Source organism: Anopheles bellator, chromosome X (assembly GCF_943735745.2).
Source record: "Anopheles bellator chromosome X, idAnoBellAS_SP24_06.2, whole genome shotgun sequence".
Lineage (NCBI taxonomy): Eukaryota > Metazoa > Arthropoda > Insecta > Diptera > Culicidae > Anopheles > Anopheles bellator.
Genome location: NC_071287.1, coordinates 6202303 through 6220418, shown reverse-complemented (window position 1 = coordinate 6220418; position 18116 = coordinate 6202303). Strand labels below are relative to the sequence as shown.

Here is an 18116-nt window from a genome sequence, read left to right as displayed (position 1 = left end):
ATCAGATCAATTGAAGGCAGAATATTTGGCGGTAAACAAGTGTCTTTGGATTTTTGGCTCACGAACGCACTAACGCGGGATGAGCGATGGTGTTAGTATCTGCGTTTATGGTCCCAACTTGGTTACCTGTTTTGCATCGCTTGCCAAACTTGGCACATCGCATCGCCGCTTCGAATCAGTTTTCGGTCAGTAGCGAACCGGTGCCGGTGTACTGCCGTGCGATGAAAGTGCCACTGAGCTTCGGTTGGCCGCCAGCAAAGAGCAAGCATTCAGCAGATGTCAGTGACCCGAAACCCGCCCTATTCCAAGCGGCTCGCCGTCGCCGCTCCGGAAGTTTGGCCGCAGCAGTTGTGACAGTGTGTACGGTCGCGGCGATATTCGGCCCCCGGACCGGAGCAATCACGGTGGCACGTAAGTCAGCCTGAAGTGTGAACCCCATGGCCCATGAAACTGTAAGTGTCTCGGCACGTGTCGCATCCATTTGCAGCCGACATTCCACCGTCGTCGTCTGCTGCCGTGTCCGACGGTGGCCATGAACCAGACCAGGACTTGCGAGCCGAGGAAGCTGCGTTCGAAGCGCAATTTGCATCGGAAAATTTAACCTGCCCGTCGGACGATGGACCATTTCTGCTCGAGCGATCGGCCAACAGTTTGCGGCTCTATCTGCTCGACACCGACGGCCTGCAGCGCATCCAGACGGACGGGCTGGCTCTCAGCCGGGTGCCAGTGTGCCGGCTGCCGGAGTTAGACGATAGCCCACAATGGTTGCAGGTAAGGTCACCGACCGCCGCACGGCCGTGTTTCCGTATGTGCGTGCTTTTCGCTCTAGCTTTAGTTGCGGTTGCGAAACGAAAACCCAACAAGCCCCGAAACCGATCCGATGCGAATTTTCGTTATCGAGCAGCAGAATGGCGAATGTAATGGCCGCCGGGCCGATAGCTCCGGTGTATGTGCGATGTCGAACGCTCGATCCGTGATCAATTTGATCGGCAGCGGTACGGCGATAATCGTTGGCTCGTTGTGCGATAAGCGCTTTCGATTCGGTTCTGTTTGGTGGGGCAATTATTTTCCTGTACCACCGATGCCTGAGCCCGGTATCCTTATCACACACCGGAGCGAATAAAATGTGTGCCGGTGTGCCAGTGGGTGAAATGTCAACGCTTAAAGTTAATTACGTTAGTTACCCTATTTTGTGTTGTAACAGTTGCCCCCCCTGAATACATGCGTTCCACCATGTTTACCCTTTTTTCAAGGTACCTTTGAATTCGCCATGATCACCCTTTTCGTTCAAGGTGATTGATAAACAATCAACAACTTTATTCACAAATAGCAGGCATGGTTCGTTCCCCTAACGGCTTCTAACAGAATAACGGTAGTCAATAGATTCGTTATCCGATGGAATTAATAACGAACTATTAATTCGTCAATAGATAATAGTCGACAGGAGGATCTCAGCGCATGGATCAGATGGATCATTACTCTCGACCTGAAGGATTGCTTACCAGCACTCCTGGCCAAAACTCTTGGTCTTGGTCTTCGAGTTTCACTTCCCCCCTGCGTAAGTCGCCGGCGCCTTTTTTCGGACCGAGGCGACAAAAAGCGTACGAAAAATGCGACTTGTATAGGATAAACCACGGTATATTACGAAAGCCAAATATCGATACGGTTTGATAGGACTTGATAGGACCAGGACCAGGTTGGCGGGTCGATTGAAACGACCGATAACTTTAATAACTTTATTCACAAATAGGCATGGTTTGTTCGTCTAACGGCTTCTAACAGAATAACGGTAGTCAAAAGATTCGTTATCCGATCGAATTAATAACGAACTATTAATTCGCTAATAGAGAATAGTCGACAGGAGGATCTCAGCTCATGAATCAGGTGGATCATGACTTTCGACCTGAAGGATTGCTGGCCAACACTCCGGGCGAAAACTCTTGGTCTTGGTCTTCGAGTTTCACTTCCCCCTTGCGTAAGTTGCCGGCGCCTTTTTTCGGCCCGGGGGTCAATAGAAACGATCGATAACTTTAATAACTTTATTCACAAAAAGGCAGGTATATTTCGTTCTTCTAACGGCTTCCAACAGAATAACAGTAGTCAATAGATTCGTTATCGAAGTGAATTAATATCGAACTATTAATTCGCCAATAGAGAATAGTCGACAGGAGTGTCTCAGCGCATGGATCAGATGGATCATGACTTTCGACCTGAAGGATTGCTGACCAGCACTCCGGGCGAAAACTCTTGGTTTTGGTCTTCGAGTTTCACTTCCCCCTTGCGTAAGTCGCCGACGCCTTTTTCGGCCCGAAGCGACAAGAAGCGTACAAAAATTGCGACTTGTACAGGAAAAACCACGGTATATTACGAAAGCCAAATATCGATACGGATTGATAGGACTTGATGTAGGACAACCAGGTTGGGGGACCGATAGAAATGACCGATAACTTTAATAACTTTATTCACAAAAAGGAAGGCATAGTTCGTTCTTCTAACGGCTTCTAACAAAATAACGGTAGTCAATAGATTCGTTATCCGATGGAATTAATAACGAACTATTAATTCACCAATAGATAATAGTCAACAGGAGGGTCTCAGCTCATGGATCAGGTAGATCATGACTTTCAACCTGAAAGATTGCTGACCAGCACTCCGGGCAAAAACTCTTGGTTTTGGTCGTCGAGTTTCACTTCCCCCTTGCGTAAGTCGCCGGCGCCTTTTTTCGGCCCGAAGCGACAAGAAGCGTACAAAAATTGCGACTTGTACAGGATAAACCACGGTATATTACTACAGCCAAATATCGATATGGATTGATAGGACTTCATAGGACCAGGATCAGGTTGGCGGGTCGATAGAAACGACCGAAAAACGGTTCAATCGATTCAGCTCTTCGAACGTGCACTGACAAATGGTCCGAGCATTGCTCGATCGAAACGATCGTCCTCTGCCACTGTCCGGCTTTCACGGAGAGAGAGAGAGAGAGACAGAGCAGTAGTAATAAGTAATAAAATTTTCACCAACGAACGTCTCCACCAGGTACTGGATGTGCAGCTCGGTGGCAAGGATTACGTGCTGTTCACCGTCACCACCGCCCAGTGGCACCACGTGTACCTGGCTCGCTCTACCAACGACAGCCGGGTGGCGACGGAAGGCGGAACCGGAACCAGAGGGACCGCGCAGACGATACAGCGCATCAAGTTTGCCGGCGACACGGCCAAAGCGCAACTGATGGAGTGCGGCGGACAGGTCTACCTGGTGACGCTCGTCACATACGGCAGCATGGGCACGATACGGTAAGTGCTCCCCGTTCTCCCGCCCCACGTATCATTATCTGTCGTTCGCCTCTTCCCCCTTACAGCGTCTACCGATGGTTGCAGTCGTACTTTTCGCTGACCAGCACGCGAGAAGTCCCGTCGCTGGACGACGTGCGATGCCATTGTCCCGGGCCACTTCTGCTACTAGCGCTGGATTACGAGCCACTCCCGGAACGCTCGCTCAACCACGTCCTGCTGCTGGACGGAAGCGGTGCTAGCCCGGTGAAGGTGCAGGAAGTGTTCTTCCTCTCCCACTCGCTGCCATCGTTCACGATCGACGACGACCTGTACCTGATCCGGCACGTCAGCAAAGGTATCGGGGAGGGGGTTTGAGGGGATCTTGCCGTTCCGTGCTAACCTGTTTCGCCTCTCTACCTCCCTAGACAAGTGTTTCCTGTACCAGTGGAACGGTGACGCCAGCAAGTTCATCCGCCAGCGGGCGCTCCCGTACCGGCCCGGGCAGATCGGTGCCGTGACGTCGTGGCCGGGAATGCTGGCGGTCACCATCGACGGGGCGGTCCGTCTGTACGCCGGTGGCAAGCAGAACGCGTTCCGCGTCGAGTCTCCGTTCACGGTGCATGGCGCACGGCAATCGGATCCACTGAAGCAGCTCGCCGTACCGGGGCACGATGACTCCTTGCCGGGGTCCCGGCAGCTCCTGCAGGGGCTGTTTCGGTTGCGTACCGACAGCGACACGGAGGCGGCCCTAGCCATGGCCTTTGCGTGCCCCGCGACCACCGTCAACGGGACGGCATTGCGCGTCTACCAGCTGTCCGTGATGAGCGTCACGCGCGCTACCGAAGGTAAGCATATCACCGTGCGTACAATACTTTCACCAACGTCACCTAATTTCCCCCAAACCACCGTAGCTCAGGAGCTTGGTTTTCGGACACTGAACGGGTGCCTGCAGCGGCTGAAGCGGGGCTTGAACGAGCGGAAGCAGTGGATCGACCTGATCCGGCTACAGTTGGCCCGAAAGAACCTCGTCTTCGACACTCTCAACCACACGGGACCAGGGGTTGTGATGCAGCTGCACCCCGGCGTACAACTCGATGGTGCGTTGCTCCCGCACGACAGCCCGTTCGTGTTGCCGCCCACGCGGACGGCACTGAACGGGCAGGCGTTGCTCCTGCGCCACTACCGGCTGGCGACCGATCTGAACCGGGTGCTGCTGGTGAACCGGGCCAAAACGGACATCCAGGGCGACCTGCACGTGCGAGGCAACGTGCGGACCAGACAAACGAAGATACGGGCGGTGGATGCGCTCGAGGAAAGAACCCCCGGCACACGGCACCGGAAGGCCGCCGAGACCGAGGAACTGGAGCGGGGGCGGCGGCCGCGGCACCCACCCCCGTATCGGATCGTGCGAGCACGGGAAGTGATCAGCGCGGACGGTAGCGCGACCCAGAAGCGTTTTTGGTCGCGAACGGCCATGACGGTGCTACCGGGCACGGTCCAGCTGGATGAGCTGCACGCCGGCAGCGTAAGGCTCGAGGGCCCCGGTGGCCCCCCCACCATCAACCACCTGCCGCTGCCGGGCCGGGCTACCCAGCAGGACGTAGCGGAACACGGGTACCGCGGCCACAAGGTGTTCCGGAGCGTCCGGACGGGCCGTTTGCACGCGCACCGCTACAACGGGGCCCCACTGGCACCGGAACTGATCGAGAGCAGCCGGAGGACCGTGAGCGACGGTGCGACAATCCGGGCGGATCGCTGCCACACCCGCAACCTGATCGTACGCTCCACCGTAAACGGATTCCGGCTGGACCGGTTCGCTTCGGTGCGCCAACCACACGTCAACGGTACCAAAAGAGTCCCCCGATTCCCCACACGTGCCTTATTAATCTCCCCCGACTCTTTCCGCCAGGAAACCTACGGCTAGGCGAAGGAGTTTGCGTGAGGCACCTGCACGTACACCGGGCGGTCAGTGGTGCCCCGCGGGGCACGCTGCTAGACCGCCTGTCCAACCAGACCATCACCGGTCCATCCTTCATCAGTAAAGCGTTCACCCACAGCCTACACTTTGGGGAGCTCAACGGCGAACCGAGCGCGAACTTGGCCACCATTCACCCGCCCACCGCCACCGTGCCCGCGGGTGTCAGCGGACTGCTGATCAGCAGTAAGTCATCAGAGACGCTCCGCCCCAGTCATCCTCTTTTAATGGGTCCCCCCCCCCCCCCCCTTATCTCCCCACAGCACCGGTCCGAACCGGGCGGCTTCGCATCCGGGGTGACCTGATCGCGAACCACGAGCAACAACAGTGGTCCGGCGAGCCCATCGGAACACGTCCCGCTGACCTGCGTCAGCAGTACCGCGGAAAGCTGCTGCTGAATGGGTCGCTGCGGGTGCGTGCCGCGATCCTCAGTGCACCGAACGTCACCGTGATGGGTGTCACGGTGCCGACGCTCAGCCTCCACCCGGAACACTACCTCCAGCGCAGACAACGGCAGGTAAAGGCTTCCTCCAAAAACGATCGCCCTTAAAGTGGTCAACAAACTTTAACTTAAAGCTCTGACTCTGACTGACTCTCCGTCTGTCCACAGGCCGTGAACCACCCGGTGACGTACCGTGCGGCCCAGTTCCAGTACCTGTTTGCGAACACGCTGAACGGAGCGGCACTCTGGCAGCTGAGCCTTACGCACCACGGCTGGCAGAACAGTATCTACTTGCAGGACGCGACCGTCGGTGGCCACATCCGGCCGGCCCGGATAGCGCCCCGGCTGCACGCCATCAAGCAGGCTCGCGTGGGCCTCCACTCCCGGTACTACGCACTTCCGCACGGAGCGCACCGCAAGTCACTAACCGCTCTCGCTCTCTCTCTCCCGTAGCGTGGCGCTGTGCGATATGAAGCACTTCACCGGGACACTGCGTGTCACGGCCCTCCACACGGACACGCTCGGCGGGCGGTTCCCGACCGCGGTGCTGTGGGAACGCGGGGCCCAGCGGTATGCCTCAACGGCACTGACAACCGCTGCGGACCTGGAGCTGCGCAGCACCGCCCTGCTGGTGGGTGGTGATCTGTACGCCACCACGACCATCGCCAGCCACCGGGTGGGGCGGCTCAGGGTGCCTTCGGTCCGTGCCCGGTACCGGGCGCTCCACCTCGCCGCCATCGACGCCAACACGGCCACCCTACACCAGACGGTGAACGTTTCGCTCGGGGAGATTGTGGATCGGTTCGCCGCTGGCGGCACCACCGACGGTCATCATCGGCTCCCATCGTCATTTGCGCGGATCGTTCCGGGTGCGGGGGCTCCTGCCCAGCACATGCCGGCGGTTACGGTGGGCAGTATCAACTACTGCCCGGTCGATTGGCTGCTGGGGGAGAGTGTGGCGAAGCAACGCCCATCGGACGCTGGAGCCCGATCGGTCGGAGGGTGGAAGAGCGTCCGCGAAGGGGCGGTTACCGTCGCGGGTGAATTGCTTACCGCCAGCCTGAATGCTCAGGTCGCGAGTGCCCTCGATCGGGTGGTGACAAGAACCGGCGGCCAATCGGTGGAGGCACGCTGGCAGTTCGGCTCGGTCAGTGCCCCGCACCTGACGGCGAAGGTCCTGAACCGCACCCCGCTCGGTCGGCTCGCCCTACGCACCGACCGGGCGCTCGCCCTGCACGATGAGCTGTTCGTCGGGCAGCTGCACGTTGCTAGCCTGGAGTGGGCGGGTGTCCCCGGGGGATGGCCCTTCGAGACGCCGGTAGAGCAGCGTGCCACCGTCGTGCAGCTGCTGCGCTGCCGCGGAACCGTACTGGAGCCCCCGCCACACGACCACGACTTATCCCCGCCACCGCACTGGCCCCTCCTGTTTGCCCCCACACCGGACGGTCCGATCGAGGGGCTCGTCATCTTCGACACGCGCGAGGTCCACCTGGGCCGTAGCACCCAACACGCCGCCGGCCCACCAATCGAACGGATCGCAAAGCAGTGCTTCCGGTGTCATCCTTCGCTCGCTCCGGTTTTCGACCACGGCGGACAGGTACTGTACGGTCCCGTCACCGTGCGCGGCAACCTGCGTCTCACCGAGGGCATCCCGTTGACGGTCGGCACGGTGTCTGGGGTGTCGCTGGCCGAGCGGCTTACTCCTGGTGGCCCCGGCCACGTATTTCTGCTGGGTGGAGCCGGACGGACCGTTTCCGGTCGGAAGCGCTGGAATGGTAGTGGAGGGGCCAGCGCCGGCAACGTCACCCTGTGGGCGGTGGACGAGTCTTGGCCACTGCAGCGGGTGCTCGCCGTCTGCAGTGCGTACCAGAGGTGCACAGGAGCGCTTCACTTTGGCCGCCCGGTCACCGTCGATCAGCTGCTAACCGTGGCGCACTTGAACCGCATCCCGTTCGACCTGTACTTCTATGCCTTCGCTCACCGCCGCCACCCGGGGGTGCCCGGGTCACCCCACGCGATCCAGGACTTCCCGGGCACGCTGACCGTCGCCGGGCTGGTGATGGCGGGCCGCGGAACCATCCTGCACCACATCAACGGCATCCCGCTGACGGAGGTCGTGTCACGCACCACACCCAACGCGTCTCACCAGTTGGTGGGGGGACCGAAGGCGTTCCGAGCGGTGCGCATCGGAGGTCCCCTGTCGCTGCATCACCTCAACCGGGTGCCGATGGCGCGGATAGCACAAACATCCCTGTACGGGGGCGACGGCGGAGGGAGCTACCTGGAGTCGATCGTGTTCAACCACCCGGTCGAGTTGGGTGAACTGCGCACCGGCAGCCTCCAACACAGCCGCACCGGCTCGACGGCCCTCACGGGGGACGGTGGCGGCGGCCGCCGGTCTGCGTTGTCCGTGCCGGATCTGTTGCTCGTCGTGCCGCCTTCCGCCCGAGTTCGGTCGCTCCTGCCGCCGTCCCCGCCACCACTCAACGGCACCGGGAAGCTGGGGCTACAGTTTGACTGCGCACCCGACCGCCGATCGCTGGCAATCCGCACCATCGAAGTGCGGAGCACCCCGCTGATGGTTCCGCTTCCCGATGGCCACTGTCACACCGTCATCGGTGCGGTGCCCCTCAACGATACCACGGCTCTGGTGCTGCTGCTGATCACTCGCCCGAAGCGAGTATCTGGCGCCACCGTCGCCCCGCTAGCCTACACCTACGACATCCGGCGGAACCGGTTGCACCCGCTGGAACTACCGCCGCGGCTCGGTTCCCGCGCACCGTTGGCCACCGTCCTGCTGACGCCGACCCCGCAAGAGATCATGCTCGCCCTGCTGCCCGGACCACGCACCCCACCGGCTACGGCCGTTCTGCTGTACCGGCTCGTGGACTGGGCTACCGAATCCCGATCGGAGCCTCACTTCACCCACTTCCAAACCATCACCGCGGCGGGTCCGGTCGCAACGGTGGCCACCAGCACCGACGGTACTACGCTCATCCTGCACGAGCAGACCTCGGAGCCACCGCACAGCGCTCAGCGCCACCATCGCTACTACGTGTACAACGCCGTGACCGGCTGGACCGAGGGGCTAGAGAATCATCCCTAGCCGTCCCCTGATTTTGTTCACACTGTGTTATTTTATTGTTAGTCAATCCCCCCCGTACCGGGGCCAACCCGGTACCGAGCGCATTGCACCGAGCTGTGCAATAAACTAGAGGCTTATTCTGCATGTCCTTTAATGCGACAGTTTGTTGTTGTCCTGATTGACACCCGGGAGAGATGAGAATAATCTAGAAGATACAATTTTTCGGTCGAAATAGTAGCAGCCACGAACAGCAGGATGTCCATTCCAAAGACTCGAACCACGCAACGCCTAGATGTATGCACACTGTACAGCACCACTGGCAATTATGTCACGCGTATGGCAAAGGATCTCGCACAGCACAGGACGTAGAGTAAGCATGTTTCGTAAGCCACTGCTACAACATTCCGCAAATAAGCGGGGATTCGATTCGTTTTAATGTTTTATTAGATTCGCATATCTTTGTTACTAGCGATACCAGTATCGTATCGAGCGGGCCGTAAAACGGCCATCACTTACTGGTGTTGGTATGTGACTACATCACTGGAAGGTTGCAAGGATCGCACACGGATCGCAACGGAAAGCCGGCACTTCCATCGCTGCCCTCCCTGTGCTGTGCTGGGGTGGGCCTATAACGGTACTCGCGCACGGGCCACCACCTAGAGGTGCGTAACCACGATATCTTCCTCCAGCTCATCCTTCTCGTCGTCCTCCTCGATGGCTTTCCGGTCGGCGTCCGTCTGCTGCTGCTTGGGTATCTCCTCGAGCTGCTTCATCCGCTTCTCCTGCAACGATCACAAACGACCCAACGGTGGGTGAGACCCGGAACACGGGACCCCCCGCCCCCCCCCCCCCCCCGGAACACGGAACACGGGGGGCACCGGTGAGACACTTACCTTCTTCTGCTGGCGCACCTCGACGATCGTGTAGCCCAGCATCCCGCAGACTAGTACCCCAAACAGGAGGTAGAGCTTCATTCGGGCGCACAGCTGCGTGGAGTACGCGTAGGCGATCACGAACCCCACCGACTCCCACAGTCGGTAGTTCGAGAAGGCAGCCTCTTTGTTCCGGCGGAACAGTGCACCGTACAGACCTGGTCAATGAAAGAGCTGATTAGCGAGTGCACGGTACCGGTGGGCCGGTGAACCTACCGTTGATCTGCGTCTGCCAGACGGCATCCCCGATGCCCCACAGGCCGGACAGGATAAAGAAGACCAGCTGATGGTCCGGATGGGGTCTCCAGTACAGCAGATAGATGATGCACCCCCCGTGAACGATTGCCCCTGAAACGGTGCACTCGGATGAGTTGGGTCCCTGTGCCGGAAGCAAACCCGGGAGGAGAATGCTCACCTAGTATGATGATGACGATCCGGCCGACGTACTTCATGGCCGAGCCAAAGATGATGGAGCAGATCGCGTTGACGACACCGAAGCAGATCATCACGTAGCCGATCTGGTGGATGCCGAGCGCACACGACACGTACGCCTGGGTGAAGTCGGCCCCGATGAATGCCTGCTCCATGCCGATGAACACGGTAATCAGGATCAGAAGCTGCTGGTTCGCCTTCTTCAGCTGCTTGAAGGTCGCGGACAGCAACTGCATGCCGGAGATCTCGGTCGCCGAGATGGATCCACGGCGCCGCTCACCGTACCTGCGCCGAAGGGGGACCAGTTAGGTTAGGGAAGGTGCATACGTTTCCCAGGACTCCGTGATATACCGTGACAGTGGGTCCAGGAAGACGGCGATGATGATGACGGCCCCGACGATGCAGGACAGGTAGATGGCCGATATCTCGTAGATTTCCGAGTCCGGCGGCCGCTGCAGGTTGCTGTTGTCGGACGTTTCCACCACACAGAAGTTGGCACCACAGTAGTGCAGGCTGTTATCGTGCGTCGCGATCACCGACCCGTTCACCCCGTCGTCGAACGTGGCGGCACCGCCACCGCCACCGTGCGCACCACTCGACAGGACTGTTGGCAGACAGAAGACGCAATGAGTATCGAGCGGGCTTACTAGGGCGCCTGTGCGGCGACACCTACCGAGACTGGAGATGAGGTTGCCCCACAGCTCGGCCGTTTGCCAGGCGAGAAAGAAGAAGCCGAAGAAGCGCACGATGATCGCCTCGACCGGCTGGTCCGTGAGCTTGGCGTACACCTGGCCGAGCTGCGTCAGGTACGTGGCCTGGCTGGCCCACATCGGGGCGGCCCCCAGCCCAAGCAGGATACCGGCCGGGACGAGCGTGTAGAACTGTGGGTAGAACTGGGACGCAATGTACGGTGCGTAGCAGAGCATGCTGACGCACAGCGTCCACTTGACCGTCAGCTTCCGTATCACGAGCGTCGGCAGGAAGATGCACGAAACGACCAGCGCCGCGTAGATCGCGCTCAGCGACACCGTGCCGAGCCCGTCCTTGGCGTTGATCGAGGACTGCAGGTTGGCGGTGCCCTGGAACGCGGTGAACTGCACCATGAACGCGAACGAGACGGTGATGATGTTCTTCAGGATGCGCCACTTTTCCCCCTTCCGTAGCTGCACCTTTTCCCGGAGCGACGCCGAGTCTGCATTCTGTGTCGGTTGAGATGTAACGAGTTAACAAGGCGGGGAGTGTGCGGAGCCCCCCCCAAACTCACCTTGTCGGTATCCACCGTCCCGTGCATCGTTGTGTCTGTTGTCGCTGACTGGCGAAGAACTGCAAACAGATTCAACAGGTGAGCGAGAGGCGACGGGAGGCATAAGTTGATCGGGCGGAGCGGGCGAAGTTGGCGAGTAGCGCAAAACACCGGAAGTCCGCCCCCGAGAGGCGCAATGGAGCAATAGAAACACGCGCGCGCGCGCGCGCAACTTATGACCGTGGAACGGAAACGGGTTGTCGCGGGCAGCGCCGAGTGACGTGACCCGTGACACCGGCCGGCCGGCCGACCGTCCGTCCGTCCGGAAACATCTGCATTAGACTGCCACCCTCCCCCCGGCTATCACTCACATATGGATGCAACAAAAGGCCTCACAAAAGCAGTCCGCACGCACGCACGGTTCTTTTGAGAGCACTCGCACCGGAATTCGTCAAATTATCACCCACGTGGGGGACCCGACCACGTGGCAGCCAGACCACGTGGCCACCGGACGGAAGAGCATTTCGGCGTCGCCGAAACGCCAGCTCGTTTTGTGGGTTTGCGGGGAGCGGATGGGACGTTCGAAGAGCTTGGGCGTCTGGGAACAGACCCCTCGTCAGCGCACCCCCCGCTCCTCGCGGGCGTCACGTGGCCTACCGACCGATCGACGGCCAGCCAGCGATAAAAAGGGAGCCCACCGCCCCGTACATGGGTGGGGGGACGGGTGGGCCTGAAGGGGAGGGGGGGGGATGCATAGAACCGATGGGACGACCGCGGGACGCGGGACAATGAAACAAAGTGCACAAAAGACATAATAATTTTCCGTCATTTGCCGAGTGCCACCCGCCGCACTCTCACCCCCCTCCGGTGGGTGCGGGGCGACATGAGAAAAGCTGTCGTGATTGTTGTTGCTGTTGTTGCTGTTGGTGGTGGTGGCCACACGAGAGCAGAGGGCCAAGATGCGGCGCAGCTGATGCCCGCGAGGTTCGCAAAGATTAATCAGTACGTGTTGCCGCGAAGGCACACCGGCCGGACCCCCTGCCAGAGTACGGTGTGCATGTGTGTGTGCGTGTGTAATTAGCATTTCCGGAAGCACCGGGCCCCGTGGTCACCACGGCCCTCCCCCGCTAATGGAGCGCCTTCCAGCGGCAACGATGTGGCGTCGGTGGCTTTTCTGGCTGGCTTTTTCCGTTGGGTAGGGGGAGGGAGGGCCACGTGACTGGCTCGGGTGGGAGGGGGGCGGGTGGCCGTGGGGGTGCAATACAGCAAATTTTGACTCCCAAAGTCGAGAAACGGAGCCACACACCGCCAACAGATCGTCCGCGTAGTGTTATCGCCAATCTTCCTCTGTGTACGTGTGTATGTGTGTGTGTGTGTGCGGTTGAGGTCAAGTTCAGTCACAGCAGCGGCGGCGGCGGCGGCTCCCACCTGTCGCGAATCTGCGACCGCCGATGAGACCTTCCCTTGAGTGCTGCAGCGCATCACCGCGGCGTCGACGGCGGTGCAGAATTGGGTGAAGGTTGTGCCGCGGTGTGCGCGACCCTCCGCGCGAAGGTGGTAAATAAAGGCCTCCCATCCCCGCCCTCCGCCCGTTAGGACGAACCGCGCGTAAGGCACCGAGAGAGGGCGGCCATTAGCATTCACGGCGCGTCGCCCCGGAGCCTTGTTTGCTGGCCGCGCGGACACCAAGGACCGAGCCGCCCGGACACCAGGCTCCCCTCACGCGTGTATGTATGCCTGTGCCTCTTCATTTCGACTGCGTTCTCTCAATCTCTCTCTCTCTCTCTCTCGCTCGTTACAGATCTGCAGAGGTGATCCTGCGAAACGCTGGCTCGGATGGCTGGCTGGCTGGCAAGAGCCACCCCAAAAACAACAACACCACCACCACCCAGAATCCCCGCGAATATCTTCCGCGGTTTGCGGAAGACAGCCGAGGGAGCCTGTGTGGTGGCCATCACCACCTGGGCTGGGGTGTATGGGTGCGTGTGCGTGCCCAGTGCCCGATCGCGTGTCGCGATCTTGGAGATGGATAAAAATGGCAAAATCATAGGCTCAACACCAGCACACACGAAATGAGCAAAAAAGGCCGGGCGAAAAATCGGCGACCGGGTCCGAAAGACCCAAGACCAACCCCCCCCCCCCCCCCCCTCCACCCACCTCCTGGCCGAGGTTTGAATTTCAATGAACCCGCGGCCGCCGCAACTGGATCGAACTAGTTATGAAGCAGAACAAACCAATCCGCGGCGCCCTCCCCGCGGTGCGCCGGCGCGGGCCATTCGCTCGCCGCACAGGGGAACGATTAACATAGAGCGGGGGGGGGGAGGGGTCAGTGTGGCGGCATTATGTATGTAGCGCGTCGTATGCTGTATGCTGGGGCTGAGCGCGAGCCCGCTCCAGCCAGCGTCGCGCTTTTTGGTGAACGGAAGGACGACAGGTCCAGTGGGCCCCGTTTGGCGGGCACTCAACCGCCCCCTCCACCCCCAGCCGGAGCCCAGCTGGGGGTCGATGTCCTGGCCACCGGCCGTCTTCAGCAGATGGCTCTGGAGTGGCTGGCAGGTAGGGTGGCTGGCAGGCTGGCAGGCTGGTGGTTGATCAACGAGTCGGTTGATTGAGTGAGTGTGCCCCAAAGGGGGGAGAGAGAGAGAGAGAGAGGGAGAGGGAAGGCGGCTCACTCTCGTCGCTCGCTCTCTGCGATCCTGCAACGCGAACACAGCACTTCTGGGAAATCCTTCTTCTGTTGGCGGGGGGTGGGGGTGGGCGGTGATGTCAGGATCGGACACTATCCTTCAGCGCACACATACACACAACCACACACACACACACACACAGGGACACTGGTGGGACACAGAAAACACGCACACGAACGGCGGGGCATCCCGCTCCGATACTTACACAGCTGGTTATGGCTGGTGGGCCCCGGGACCGGACCGCAGACCGGTGCGGAGGCTAGCTAGCCCCACCGAGCGCAACGGGGCTACTACGGGGGGTGGGCGGAGACCGTATCCGGATCTATCCGGACCGGGGGTTGGCGTAGGGAAAACACTGCCAAGGGTCGCCGCAAAAGGGGTGGCTCACATGGGACCAGGTCGGACGGACGGACGGAGAGAGGGCCCCGCTCGGAACGGCTAGGAGTCGGAACGGTACGCGAACTGGAGGAGCTAGCAGAAATGTAAGTCTTTCTCCGTTGCCTCAACGCGAGCGACTAAATTGTAATCGGGAGCTACCATCGTACGGAGATGACACGCGCGCGCGCGCGCGCGCGGCTCGCGCGGGCTCCGGCTCCGGCTCGGGCGCGCAGCGCAGACCATCCGAGGTTCGCACCGCCACCGCCGCCACCACCGCCGCGCACTAAGCACTGTGGAATCATTTTTCATCCCCCTACAACACACTAGCAGGCACAGAAGCACACACGTGAGGGCTCACCCGGGCCGGGCCCATCACCAGCACCGCCGGACCCCGCGACCGGATGGACGGACGGTGGGGGGGGAGGAGGAGGGATGCCGTATGACAGTGTGACACTCCGGCCGACTCCGGTGTCCGGCCGACGTCCGGGTTTGAGTTGTTTATTGATGTGCCACCGTGTTCGGCGGTGCAAGTGCTGCGTACTTGTGCCTTTTTGTTGCTGTGTTTTTCCTCCCATTTTTCTTTTTTTCTTTTCAGTTTCCCGCCCCGACGGATGCCGTGAGCCCACCGAGCCATAAATATATCTAGACTCGCGCGCAAGATTCGGCTAAGCTATCGGAAAATAATCACCGGGTTATCGGACGGTCGTCTGTTTGCGCGGGACTGTCGTCGTCGCCGTCACCGTCGTCCGCGTGCGCTGTGATTTACCGTTAGAGGAGACCGTTTCGTCATCCGTGACCGACCGTCCGTCCGGCACTGCAAAAACGTCGCAGCCCGGCCCGACCGAAGAAGGTTTTACTCGGCCGCAGCGCACAGTTTGGAAGTTCCCCCAAATCCCCCCAATCAGCATTCGGGGATAATTGGGCTGCCCGCTCGGGATACCCTCGGAGCAGCTCGGCGCTCCTTCGGATTCGGGCTCCTGGGACCCCCCCCCCCCCCCCCCCTCCCATTTGGAGAGAGAGCGGGAGCGGGAGCGCTGGAGCGGTGTGCACTGTGCGGTGTTCCTGACGCCACGACGCCGGGTGACGGCAGCGGTTGGGTTGTAAATTGCACTCACGAAAGGATTAAAGGCTGCGGCGCCAACACATACACGCAGGAGTTGGCAAACAGGAGTGTATTAGCCGGCGCACCGCGTGACCTCGTACCACCACGGTCCGCCTGTGACATAGAGATCGGGAAGCCTTGAGGCAGGCTCGCTATCCGTTGACGGACGCTCTACGCGGCAGCGACTCAAACGTATATTTCGGTGAAGGTTGGCCGCGCCGCCAGCTACACCGGAGTGTGCAATGGTGGTGATGCTGCTGCCGCTACTGGCACACCGACAGACACACGTGCATGCACGCACGCAAAACAACGGCCACAAAAAAGAGTCCACGAAACCGGTCAAAAGTTGTTCCTACAACCCAGGGCCGGATTGGACCGGCGCGTACGAGATCGCGCACGGCGCGGCCCGGCGGCCCGGCGGCCCGGCGGCCCGGCGGTCCACCCGCGCGCTCTGATATGCGCGGTGCGTGCCTGGCGTACCCTGGCCCCTTATCAGGTGTGTGCGGGCCCCTGGGTGACAGGTGACCGTGCCACCGGGATACGATAAATCAATGCCAGGCACGTTTCTAGGAGCCGCGGCCACAGATGATCCACCCGCCAGCGCCACGGTCTGGAGGGCTCGTGCCCGGGACCGGGTGCCTTACGGTTGACGGGGATGTGTGTCACACGGACCGTCAGACATCCGCCAGGGCCCCTCCCCCGTACGGTAAACAAGAAGACGGACAGTGCTGCTGTGCTGCGCTTCTGACAAGGTAGCCTCCGGCAGCCAGCAAACAAAGATATCGCCCCGGGTTTATATGGCCCCCGGCGCTCCTGTCCCGTGGATGCCCCCGATGGCCGGCGCTTCAGGGTTACCGGGGCTACGAAAGCGCCCCCACACATGGGAGGAATATATGGGTTTATCAAGCGCAAACCTTCAAACCTCGGGGCCCCGCTCGCGTGTGTGCGCTGGGAGCCGGGCGACCTATAGGGTGGTCCCGTCTCTAGTTGTTCCAACCGCAACGGACAATTCGGCTTCTGGTGGTTTCGTAAATATAAAAATTTACACAAAAATGACTACAGAAGTTCGAAGTTCCACCCTATAGAAGAGATGATCAGCATGATTCGGTGGCACTCGCCGAACTCGTCCAGGCCCCTGTGTCTCTCTCGCTCTCTCTCTCTCTCGCTCTTCACTCTCTTTCCAGCGCCCACAAAGTGAAAGGTTAAGGATCCTATGAGGTGTCGGTGGTCTTCGCCCCCCCCCCCACCCCTCCGGCAGGTTGCGAATGCTGCTCGCGCGGCGCCGGGTTGCTATTGTTTTATCGTCGTTCGAGTATTTTTCGCGCTTTCGAATCTCGGCGCTGCTGTCGGACGAAGAGTGTGTTGGTTGGGAATCGGTTTTCTGGGGAACTACCGATCCCAAATTCGCTACCCACTAGTTGCGTGCTTCCCAAAACCGCCTTGTTTTTTGTTATTGTTGCTGTTTGCCGACCCCAAAAGACAAATATTGTGCCAAAATGATCACACATAGACACACGTGGCGACGGCAGTAACCGCGCTCAGGCGATGCGAAAAAAGTGCACAATGGCGATAAAGCACAACACAAAAAAGGGCCCACTCTCGGACCGGTTGCTGGATGCGTTGCTTGCTGCTGCAGCCTTCAATCAATGTCACGCGAACCATGCGCGAGAAGGAAGCGGGAAACAACGGAAAACGGACAAAAGAAGCCCGAAAAAATCGACCCCCTTCCCCACCAGAATCATAGCCCACACAAAAAGGTTCAATGAAATCGTGCCGGAAAGCGGGTGGTGGTTAAATTCGAAAGGATAAAAACCGGCAGCCTCCAGCGGCCGGGCCCGGGACTATGCAGCTAGCCAGATATGCTGCGCTGTTGCTGCGATGCTTCCCCACATACGCCACCGTTGACCGTTGGGCAGCGTGTGAAGGTTGAACTTGATTTCCCGCCTTTGTATTGCCTTCCCGTCTCTCTCTCGCTCTCGCTCTCTCGCTCACTCTGTTTGTCTTGCTCGTGTGGCGGGGTGCGCTTTCCCACCAGCAGTCATCAGCAGTGGTCACCAGCTCTAGCACCAGGCCACAATTACAGACCCCCGCCCGGCGATGTAGTATGTTATCTAACGCAATGTGGTCGGTTGCGCGAGCTCGGAAAATACGCGCCATATCGCACCGCCGACAAAACCCACGGGGAGCTTTGGCTGCGGAAGCTTCACGGAATGTGAAGGAACGCTTTTTGCTGACGGCAGCGCCATCTGGCAACGTGCGCAGCCACCGAGACCGACAACGTACGCAGACAATGTCGAATGCGTCGTTTAATTCGAAACGAGAAAACTGAACTTTCTACCGGTGCCCCTGTTTCGGGTGATAAACGTTTTGCAAGTCGAGAATCAGGACCCCGGATCTCACGCCTAGCACGCCCCGCGCCGAGACACCGGACAAGGGACCTGCGTGTGCCCAGATGGTTCCCTCTGTCGGCTCCGTGTACCTGACCTTTCGAACTGATCGTACGAGGGCTGATCAAAAATTTTTGCTACTTTTGAATTTCCGCCGGCTACGTTTATTTGAACCACCGAT

At 59.7% G+C, this 18116-nt stretch overlaps 2 protein-coding genes across 2 annotated transcripts; one reads left to right on the top strand and one right to left on the bottom strand.

Moving 5' to 3' along the window:
* The first annotated feature begins 221 nt into the window (after positions 1-221).
* Positions 222-8795, top strand: LOC131213390 (uncharacterized). The gene is made up of 10 exons (XM_058207421.1): positions 222-411; positions 488-771; positions 3037-3293; positions 3359-3627; positions 3698-4117; positions 4184-5116; positions 5182-5433; positions 5511-5764; positions 5858-6075; positions 6143-8795. Exons 1-10 carry the CDS (start codon positions 222-224, stop codon positions 8793-8795), a joined length of 5730 nt encoding a protein of 1909 aa, XP_058063404.1.
* A 405-nt stretch (positions 8796-9200) lies between these two features.
* Positions 9201-14570, bottom strand: LOC131213160 (UNC93-like protein). Its single transcript, XM_058207139.1, has 8 exons — positions 14274-14570; positions 11403-11461; positions 10812-11337; positions 10490-10742; positions 10122-10423; positions 9923-10054; positions 9668-9864; positions 9201-9556 (listed from the first exon to the last, which is right to left on the bottom strand). The coding sequence occupies exons 2-8, from the start codon at positions 11427-11429 to the stop codon at positions 9431-9433; spliced, it is 1563 nt and encodes a 520-aa protein (XP_058063122.1). The 5' UTR covers positions 11430-11461; positions 14274-14570; the 3' UTR covers positions 9201-9430.
* Positions 14571-18116: the final 3546 nt, after the last annotated feature.